Source organism: Copadichromis virginalis, linkage group LG7, assembly GCF_057382275.1.
Source record: "Copadichromis virginalis isolate Kocher_CV1m ecotype Utaka linkage group LG7, C_Virginalis_male_GT1.1, whole genome shotgun sequence".
In the NCBI taxonomy this organism is placed as follows: domain Eukaryota; kingdom Metazoa; phylum Chordata; class Actinopteri; order Cichliformes; family Cichlidae; genus Copadichromis; species Copadichromis virginalis.
In genome coordinates this window covers 52328537-52339543 of record NC_140624.1, presented here as the reverse complement: position 1 = coordinate 52339543, position 11007 = coordinate 52328537, and the positions used below count along the sequence as shown (strand labels likewise).

Genomic DNA, 11007 nt, shown 5'->3' with positions numbered 1-11007 from the left:
AAAGGGCATTTTTTGTTTTGTTTTGTTTTTTTGCTCATAAGCAGAGAGTGCTTGCTACCGCTGTCCTTAGACTGTCACGGCGGGGCGTGCCGGCGTGAGGAATGAGGTAGACCCAAGAGCAGACACGGTGGAGACAGAACTAGGTTTCCAAAATAAGGCAAGCCTTTATTGTGGCTGCAGGCATAACAAAGACACTTGGGGACACTGAAACTGGGAAAACTAAGAAGACAGAGAACACTGTGTAAACTAAAAAGGCTAAGGCACTCTGTGAAGGAACTATGGAAAAAACTATAAACACAGAGTAACTAAGCAGGCAGTGTCACAATAAGGGAAAATACGAGATGAGGATAACAGACGATCTGACACTGACACAAAGACACACTGGGCTTAAATACACTGAGGCAGTCATCAAGAAATTAGAGCCAGAAGGGGAACACAGCTGGGAGGAATAAGACCTGATAAGACAGGAGGAGCAAAGCTAGAAACACTGACATAAGACGGGAACATGAGCCTTCAGAGTAAAACGGGAAACAAGACACCACTAAACAAACACGCAGACACGACACAGAGAGATAGACTAGACACTGAACTAAACCTGCAATAAACATGAGAACACAAAAACCTACGAACTAATCCCTAAACAAGAATAACCGAAACATAGAGTCATAATCATCATTATCATCATAATAAGAAAAGAACCCAAAATGCAAAACACACCAAAAGCATAACTCAAAATACTGGGTCAAACTGACCCAGAACCGTGACATAGACAGTAAACGTGACGAAACTATTGAGGAAAAAACGTCGCATATATATTGTTTATCATGACTCTGGTTTTGCGTGGCCTATCAACACAATTTAAAAACTGATAAATATCACCTTGTTGCTTGTCATCTTAAAGTGGTCATGTGATTGGCTTACCACGACAACTTTATTCTTCCTCAGTCAAACCGCAGCACTCATGCGATTGTTTTGCCCCCTTAGCTCCAGGTGTTGTGCCAAAAAGTGATAGTCAGCCAGAAAGTGATTGCCGCCCGCGGGAGTGTGCGCAGCTGTAGCGCCCAGATTAATTACAGCTACTTCCATGCAACTGATATAAGGTGCAGTAAGCTGAACACTATGGTGTTATTTTTGTGCCACTATTCTGAGTGCACATAAAAAAAAATTGCAGGTGCAAGTGTTGCATTTTGAGGAGAAATTTATTTTGAGCGAAGAAAAGCTAAATTTGAGTGAACAAAATTCATTGCTGCGTGCAAAAAATGTATTTCAGTGTTTGCTATTATCCATACACACAAACACAATAGCAGCCCCTCCCGCTCAGTTTTTGCATTTGCGCTTGCTTGCAATGTGTTGCCCGTGCGCGTTCAACTCTTTCTGTACACCGTTATATTTGTGCCGCAAAACCAGCCAATCACAGACTTGGATGCAAAAAAATCTGATTGGCTGTTTTGGTCTCAAATCAGCTTGAAATGACGAAATGCAAAATCACCATCAGCCCACCGGGCAAATGCCCGGTATCCCCAATAGACCCTGTGCACGAGAAAATGCTAACTTCCTGTTTTAAGGGAAGTTAGCATTGGGAAGTTGTACATTTCTGGTACCTTTATTTTGCGGTCAATCGCTACTGCGAAGATGGACTCCAAAAGCATTTCCAAAATACCGAAACGGAAAGATTGCTTTAAATTACAAATAGCAGAAGGTGGGAACGCTCACCATTGCTGTGTCCCGCTGTGTACTGCTGGGGGAAGATTCAACAAGATGTTACGTTTCCACTCATTTCCCAAAGATCCTGAATTGCGTGCAAAATGACTGATAAAAATCAATGGGGACAGCTTCACAGTTACGACCAGCTCTAAAGTGTGTAGTCGGCATTTTGAGACTGGAGAGTGTCGTGTCTTCCTCTGGGAAACGTTGTCCTCAGCTGAAAGTTGTTCCCTCCTTATTCCACTGGAATAATTTTTTCAAAAAAGACAGAGCGACCCGGAGTTTGGGAGCTAGTGACCCATGGCCTTAATAACATTACACAAATGTGTATTTTAACACGAGGCTGAAGTTGGTTTTTGTTTCTAGCCCTCATCACTTTAACAATATTAGTGTAACTTACCTCCGATCTGTATTACACTGACCAATAGAAAGTTATAATTTCATCTGAAATTTATCAATAGCTGCAGAAAAAAAAAAATTTCACCATTTAAATGCAGATTTCCGTCATATGAGCATTTGATGGCCTTTTGGAATCTAATCCAAGAGGCAACAAGAAGGATGGTGAGGGTCACCAGTGGTCAGAAGAGCCTTTCCACCAGCACATCCACCGAGAGCCCTGTAAACAGACCAACTGTAAATTCTACAAAATTACTACCTGCTTGATCTGTGTGTGTTGCGCATTTTTATGACTGCAGCATTTTTTTTTCTCTTCCAGAAATTGTTGCTATTTGATGAGCTCTTCTTGTTCCTGAATTATCTGGCAACCGGCACAAAGGGAGCTTTGTCACAACTTTAACATTCACAGATCTACAGTGAGTAGAATACTTGTGTCATGGTCCAACTTTTGTACACTTTGCTTGGATCTGTCTCCATCTGGATTGCACCTGGCAGAGTGAGAGCAAACTGCCCCACGGATTTCAGTGGGACTTATAAAAATACCCAGGTCATTCTTGACTGTACTGAAATGAGGTGCCAAACACCCTCCTCCCTTCTGCTCCAGAGTGAGGTATTTTCAACTTACAAGACACACTGCACTTTCAAAGCACTTATTGGCATGTCCCCCCATGGAGCAATGACATTTGCCTCAGCACTTTTTGAAGGCTCCATCAGTGAGAATAAGATTTTCCGTCACTCCGGCATCACCTCCCTCCTAACGCCTGAGATGGATATAATGGTGGACAAAGGGTTTCTGGTAGATAAGCTAGTGCCCGGAAAGTCCATCGCCCAGCTTTTTTGTCCAAGCAAGCTCAAATGTCAGAGATGGATGTCCTTAGAACCCAGTCCATTGCACGTTTTAGGGTCTACGTGGAGAGGCTCATCAGGAGGGTTAAAGAAAACAAACTTTTTGACACTGTCATCCCTCTCTCCATTTCTGGGAGTATGAACCAAATTTTTACTGTTGCATGTCTCCTCACAAATTATCAATATGGACCCCTGGTCAAAAAATGGGTGGTTGATTAAAAGCTTGAAATGTGTGTAGTGTAGTGTATTTTGTAGTATGTGGGAGAAGTAGCCAGTGTTGGAAGAATACTTTACAATTGTATTTAGTTACTGAATACTGAATTCTTGCCTTTAAATGTATTTTGTAGCATATTCCATTACTTTGTCTAATCAGAGTACTGTATTCTGAATACTTTGAATATCTTTAGAATATTGTTATTACTCTAAATTCATGTATTTAGTTACCTCCCAACAATGGAAGTAGCAAATTTTTTTTACTAAGTAGAATTGATAAGCAGCTAACACACCCCCTTTCCTGGTTAAAGTTCAATAATAAATCACTTGATGTTTTACTGTAACTCTGCAAATAAAACTGCCTTACTTTAACCGCATTGTCTATTGCTCCATTCTGTGCGCTTCTTATTGACTGCAATAGATTTTCTAAAGATGCTAAATACTGTTTCCCTGGAATTCTGAAAGAAAAACACACATAGATTTCAAATTATCAACTTTATTTGACATACTTTGAGATTTATAACAGTAAAGATATCAAATTTATTTCAACAAAAAAAACATGATTTGAACACAAACACTGCCAATATTAATACTAACACAAAACTAGTCTGTGTGAACTCTTCACCAAACCTACTTTTACCAACAGCTTTCTATTTTGATCAAAACAACAGGTAAATAATACAATGGCCCTTGCCCACCATGTAAGTTTATGACATTAAAGTCAGGAATGTCTCCATCAAACCCTCATCCCTCTGTATTCTTTGTATGAAAACATATTTTTGAGTGGAGACTACAAAATTGCACCAACTCATAACTGTAGTTAGCAGCTGGCCCTGAACTTGCCAATAACAGGCATGTGTTGGTTTAAGCTGCAATGCCCCACTGATGACCTTGAGGTAAGGTGCATCTACATAACTTCTAATGTTTGGACATTTCATTTCTACTAGGCCAAACTGAGGTTGCTCCAAGGGGTCAAAAATGATACCATCTGGTGATGCACCAATCCAGTGTTTGCTCACATGACAGATCTCTCTAAAATGAGATGCAGCGACTCATGGTCTCCGCACATTATACCAATCGGCACACTCACTCTGGTCTCGCGTAGCATATTCTATGCTCACCTCCAGACTTTTCATGTGCAGCTGTTGCTTCCTGGAAAAGACAAACATGCACTCTGATGGTTTCAGTCTGTAGTCTTGCAGTGGCAATGATGGTGGAGGTGGAGCATTATGAAGAGTCTGCACTTTCTCTTTGGCTGGTTGCTGATAAGAAAGTGGACTTCCTTGTTGCACCTTGCCAAACAGATCACAGGCCAGTCAGCATCAGAGAAAGTTTGGTACACTACACACACGCACACGCACACACACACACACACACACACACACTTTAAATTTAAGGCGAAATCTACTACAATTACAGGCACAATGATAGCAATTTTTTTTTTTTTACAAATGAACATTATGACTAATGATTAGAGGTGTGAAATCCGAAAAACACTTCCTGAATGATATGTAACAAAAAAGATAATAATTTTAAATAGATTTTCAGTTTTCAGATTAGAATTCAGATAGAATGTGATGATGTCATAGTGCTACTGGGGGACAAGAGACCGATTTTCCTATTCATTACATTTGCCATGGCGTATCAAAACTTTAAATTTATAAATGCTGAAACAAGTCATTTTTATTAGTTGTTAGGCCCTATAACTCACTATATTGCCACTAGAATCTGCCTTTTAACAATAATAAGTTGCCCCCCCCCATTCTTTATTAAATATTATTGCCCTAACGAATGTTGTGATGATTTCTGAAACCCCATCAGTAGCAAGCACTTACCCTCTGCGGTCTTTCTTGTTTTGGGTTTGGCTGAGAGCACAGCCATCTTCTCAACAGGGCCAGGCTTTATCCACTATTACAATATGGTAAAAATTAATTATAAAATATAAAGTTACATTAAAAATATTGCGATCATTGCACTCACCATAACTCTGGGCTTATGCCACTGTTGTTCACCTTCAGTGCAGCTTAACATCGGAATTGAAACAGAAGAGCAACACAATGGTTGCACAGAGCTTTTCCAGCCTTGCACATGCAGGAGAAGTGCAGCAGTTGCACAGGCTGCGAATCTTTTAGGACCACCTACAAATAGGGATGGGTATCGTTTAGGTTTTATCCGATACCAGTACCAAACCGGTACTTTTGAAACGGTGCCGGTGCTTAAACTGTGCTGGAACCGGTGCTTAAAGAATGGAGAACACAAAATTGGTCCAAAAACCTCTCATGTTCAGCTGTTTTTAAAGATAACATTGTTATCTGTAAAAAGATAACAATGTTAGCTTTTTCTGCAGCTATGGGGCATATATGGCATCACTCTTGGCTGGAAGCAGTGCTTAATCAATGGAAAAAACACAAACTTTGTCCAAAAACCTCTCATGTTTAGCTGTTTTCCACTTTTTCTTTGGTCATTTTAGCCTTTTTGGCCAGGGTGAAGGGAGTATCTGCCATCAAACAAGAAGACAGCCGCATGTAACTACAAAGGTGTTTGCTAGTTCACCTTACATGTATTAATTTAATAACGTGGTTAGCCTACTCAACGTAAATTACACACGAACAACATTAAGCTGCTCACGCAGAGAAGAACGGCTGCTGCCATCATCATCCTCATCATTTCTGCTACACTGGCAGGGCTAGGGGCCAGGACTCTAATCTTTGGGTTTTTGGGGGATGTTGCTAACTCCGGGTCTGATAACAGGCAACCCACCCACAGTAGATGTGAACGGTGTGAGGTCTCGCAGCAAGCTATCAAATACGGTGCATTTCTCGGCTTTTAACAAAACGCTATGCGTCGCCAGGTGTTTCATCAGATTCGAGGTGTTACCTCCTTTGCATAGTATCACAGTATCACCTTAAAGCACTTGTTGCAGGCTGCTGAGTTTGCATCTTTTGCTGTGAAGTACAGCCAGACTTTTGACCGCTTCGCTTTGGGCATTTTTAATCTGTAGCTCTGCTCTAAAAGAACGTACATACCTGGTCCCGCCTACTATCCTCGGAAGGTAAAATGACTGGCTAGAATCCAAAGTGTATGACATCTCAGGAAAAAAAGCACAGAAAAAAGCACTGAAATGTGCGCTGCTTTTCGGTCTGGTTACTACCGTTTATGTCAGAACCCTACCTACAAAGTACAATATTTCAATGTATTTAATGTCATCAATGAATATCCTTAGAAAGTATTATAAGGCCAGTCCAGCTATGCAGTCAGCTGGTGGGTAACAGGCATCTCCGTAAACGTTAGAGCACTATTGCAAATATGTGATGCCTTGATAAATCGGTCAGATATTTTAAGTTTACACAGCACCATTCTCGCATGAAAATATCTTAAAAGTTTATTTTGTGACCCAGAAAGAGTAATATTTCAAACTCCGCCACTCTGTGTTCCTCCGCCACTGCCTCGTTTGAGTTTTGGACGAAATGGATTCTAGGATATTGCATTTCGAGCTTATTGGAGACCAAAACAGTCAATCAGATTTTTTTGCATCCAAGTCTGTGATTGGCTGGTTTTGTGGCACAAATATAATGGTGTACAGAAAGAGTTGAACGCGCACGGGCAGAAATGTTGAGAGCGCAAGCAACACATTGCGAGCGAGCGCAAATGCAAAAACTGAGCGAGAGGGGCTGCTATTGTGTGTGTATGGATAATAGCAAACACTGAAACACATTTTTTGCATGCAGCAATGAATTTTGTTCACTCAAATTTAGTTTTTCTTCACTCAAAATAAATTTCTCCTCAAAATGCAACACTTGCACCTGCAATTTTTTTTACGTGCGTTCAAATTTTTTTTTTATGTGCGCCCAGAATAGTGGCAAAAAATAACGCCATAAAACACAGCTTCAACCGTCTGTTTGTTGAAAAATAGTAACGTGACCGCACCGCATTTTCTTGTTAGTAACGGTGTTGTAACGTTAGAAATAGTAATTAGTTAGAGTACTTGTTACTGAAAAAAGTAGGGGCGTTAGTAACTCCGTTACTTTTTACGCTGTTATTCCCATCACGGCATTTGGTGTGTAATGCTTCAAGGTCATAGGTCACAGATCAGGGCCACACATTAGGAAACATCTTTTTGTTTCCATCTCCAAACTTTAAAGCAATATATTAGTCATTGGGAGACAAAAGTTCTTTCTTTGTTTAAGCTCTTTAAAGAACTATTCTTTCAATTTGACATTATATGACAGAACAACACAAAAAGATTAACTTACTACATTAGATTCCCATGTTAAAAATGCTGACATCAGCAAAAATGATCTATTAAAAACAGCTGATATCATCATGTTTCAATCAAAACATTATAAAACATTAAGGTTTTAGTATAGCCGTTGTCCTTTGGGGCAACAGAGTTGCATTCTGCTCCTGTTTTATGTGAGTTGGGAACCAAAAAGAAACACAGACACACAGACATTAATCTTACTCCCACTCCAGCAGATCAAGCCATTTCATTCCACTGACAAGCACTTGATCAAATCTGATTGCTGACTTTTTCTAGTGTAGTTGTTTTATAAAAGTGCTTATAGGAATATAGACGAGTATACTTTTTAAAAAATATTTGGCTTTTATAAACTACCACAGTGGATTTTAAATCAAACAATATTTAAAATTAATATAATTTTAAGTACACGGAATCCTTGTTTAAAGTCTAAGACCTATGGACATCACCAAATGCTGTGTTTCCTCCTTTTCAGATGCCAAGCCTTTGCTGCAGCTAACCTTCAGTTGCTGCTTGTTTCATTCAGTTGTGTATTTAGTAACCATAAAGCATGCTCAGATGACTGACTTAGCCATTGAAGAATTTGCTGCCTTGATATACTCTGGGTTAATAACCATTTACTTTGTGACGTTCTCTCTGTTCAGTTTTACTGCATGTGGCTGAATTCTAAATCTGAACAGGCTATTCCATTTTCAGAGCATCAAAAGTAATTGGACAACTGTCTGGCTTTCATTGCTAGCTGAGACCAGCTGCCTTGTTGTTTGATGACAATTTAAGCAGATAAGAGACTCAAGGGAGTTGAATCAAAGAGCAGAAGTTGTGTGTAGCTTTACAGTGGAAGTCCAAATATGAGGTCCAAAGCATGAAGGAGATTTTCATCAATTCATTTCAGTCAATTTAGTTTTACTTGTATAACAGCAAATCACAACAGCAGTCACATATATGCAAACTGAGAGACCCTACAATAATACAGAGAAAGGCTCAAACCAAAATAAACCTGTCTCAGAGACAGAAAACTGGATTTATGTTTGATAGGGACAGGAAAGCTGAGGAAAGAGAGAAGAGAAGGCCCTGTAATGCTCTAAATTTTAGAGCATTACAGGGCCTTCTCTTCTCTCTTTCCTTTTGCCTCATATGACCCCCTGTTTTTGGCTGCACTGGCTACCAATCCGATTTAGGTTCCATTTTAGAATTCTAGTTTTAACTTTTAGAGTCTAAAAGTTAAAACTAGAATTCTAAAATGGAACCTAAATCGGATTGGTAGCCAGTGCAGCCAAAAACAGGGGGTCATATGAGTCAAAAGCATGGATTATCATCTCGAGTTCACTTGTTGACACAATGGATCTAAGTTTTGAAATGTTCCTTAAATGAAAAAAGCAGGTTCTTACTATCTGATTTAAATGTCCCTCCAAAGAAAAAGCTTTATCAACAATAACACCTAGATTTCTAAGGTTCTGGTTCTGGGAGATGGATTGGTGAAGCGATCTACGTCCCTACCCTCACCTATGGTCACGAGCTGTGGGTAGTGACCGAAAGAACGAGATCGCAGATACAAACGGCAGAAATGGCCTTCCTCCGAAGGGTGGCTGGCCTCTCCCTTAGAGATGGGGTGAGAAGTTTGGCCATTCTGGAGGGGCTCAGAATAGAGCCACTGCTCCTCCACATCGAAAGGAGCCAGTTGAGGTGGTTCGGGTACCTGACAAGGATGCCTCCTGAGTGCATCCTGGGTGAGGTTTTCTGGGCATGTACCACCTGGAGGAAGCCCTGTGGCAGACCAAGGACACGCTGGACATGCTTATATCTCTCAGCTGGCCTGGGAAGTCCTTGGTGTTCAAGCTGGAGGAGGTGGCTGGGGAGAGGGAGGTCTGGGCTCCTCTGCTCAAGTTCAAGTTCAAATTTATTCGCCACATGCAGTGGCAGGTTGCCCTGCAGTGGAATGAACCCGCCCCCCGACCTTACACACACAACACAGACATCACATGCATGGGGATACAAGTCAGAGAACGGTTGCATTACAGAAAAAACACTGAAATGTACACTACAATGGGACAAGTACAAGAGGAAAAAAAGAGACCTCTACTCATGCTGGGCTACAGGAGGACAGCATGAGAACAGGAAACAAGAAAACTCCTCTGCAGAGAAAAAAACATAAATGTCCACAGTGCAACATTATAGAGCACGCGACCAGCAACAGGGTTGGGTAGGGGATAAAGAGTAATCCCAGGCAACACAGCAGCCATCCTGCCACTGCGCCGACTCTCCAGCGCGGGCCCAGACCCGCCTCGTGTTCCCAGGAGGCAACAAGCATCGAAGGCATTGGAAGGGGAGGGGGGATGTGTGAGTGCTTATCAGTGTAAGTGTATGTGTGTGTCCATAGTTCAGCTGAGACAGTGTCTTTCACCCTATCAGGCTAAGTAAACAGTCTGCTAGCCAACCCAGGTGGCCTTGCATGGGATGGGAAGAATAGTCATCACACAGTCGTTATCAGGGAGTTTTTGTTCAGCTCCAGCCTTGGGCCCGTGCAGCTGGCGCCGTGGTGTCCGCATGTTGATGTTGTTGATTTTTCTTTTATACGAGCAGCTCAGGAGAATTTCAAAGCTGTTCTTTAACACTCCGACACTGGTCTCTCAATCTCCCGTTGGAGAACCGCGAGCCTCCCCATGATGGTATCAAACTTCTGTTCCGTGGTGTTGTCATTCTTGTGATTCTGAGACCCCACAACTGCAGTGAGCCGTTCTGCGATGTGATCCAACTTTCGCTCAAGGGTCTCATTTTGAGCAGGCCTCTCTTTGATGTATCCCAATATACGCTCAATGGTGTTATTTTGAGTCTTCACGGCAGCTGTAAGCGCCTTCAAGGTGTTAACCATGCTGCGTTCGTTGTGAGAGGTCGCGCCTCGTCCCATCGCTTCAATTCCAGCGGGCAGCCTTGGGGGGGTTTGAACAGCTGGTTCCGCTCTCTTAATTCTCCGATAAGCCAGGGCCAAGCCAGCTCCGATCAGCAAGAACCCTGTTATCATGGTTCCGAATAGGTAGATATCTTCAGCGTCCTCAATCAACAGTCCCGCCAGGCACATGATCCTCCAGTTCTGCCACCCGTCCATCGTGTATCCGGCAGGTAAAGTCCCTCCAGGGCACTCGGGCTCTCCTGAACCCAGACTTCTCGTTGAGAAAAGGGTGTCAATAGCATTCAGAGACCAGTTGATCAAATCCATAATTCTCTTTTAGGTTTTAGAGAACGACAGTGAGAGATTGTTCGAGGGAAAGTAATACACACGAGACAAGACAAGGACACAAGAGGCTAAGCAGAAAAGATAAGGGGAAGGAGGAGAGGAGAAAAGTGCGACCGCCTTCGCCAAGAGCCAAGAGAGGGCTGCTGTCCCCGCGACCCGGCCCCGGATAAGCGGAAGAAAATGGATGGATGGATGGATGCTTCTGCGAGGAACCTAAATCACCCAGTCGCTGTTTAATATCAGGTATTCCACTGTCTGGTGCAATAATCAAAGTTTCTGTTTTGACTGGGTTTAGCTATAAGCAATTATTGTTCAACCATTGTTTAACCCTTTAAGACCTACCATAAAGCCAAGTTCG

General features: G+C 41.9%; 2 protein-coding genes across 2 annotated transcripts; both read right to left on the bottom strand.

Annotated features, from left to right (window-relative positions):
• Positions 1 to 3745: 3745 nt before the first annotated feature.
• Positions 3746 to 5319, bottom strand: LOC146706103 (uncharacterized). The gene is made up of 3 exons (XM_085461032.1): positions 5140 to 5319; positions 4949 to 5067; positions 3746 to 4461 (listed from the first exon to the last, which is right to left on the bottom strand). The coding sequence occupies exons 1-3, from the start codon at positions 5188 to 5190 to the stop codon at positions 4212 to 4214; spliced, it is 420 nt and encodes a 139-aa protein (XP_085317158.1). The 5' UTR covers positions 5191 to 5319; the 3' UTR covers positions 3746 to 4211.
• A 4703-nt stretch (positions 5320 to 10022) lies between these two features.
• On the bottom strand, positions 10023 to 10661 carry LOC146706102 (uncharacterized). The gene has a single exon (XM_085465245.1). The coding sequence runs from the start codon at positions 10629 to 10631 to the stop codon at positions 10023 to 10025; it is 609 nt and encodes a 202-aa protein (XP_085321371.1). The 5' UTR covers positions 10632 to 10661.
• Between the last annotated feature and the right edge of the window lie 346 nt (positions 10662 to 11007).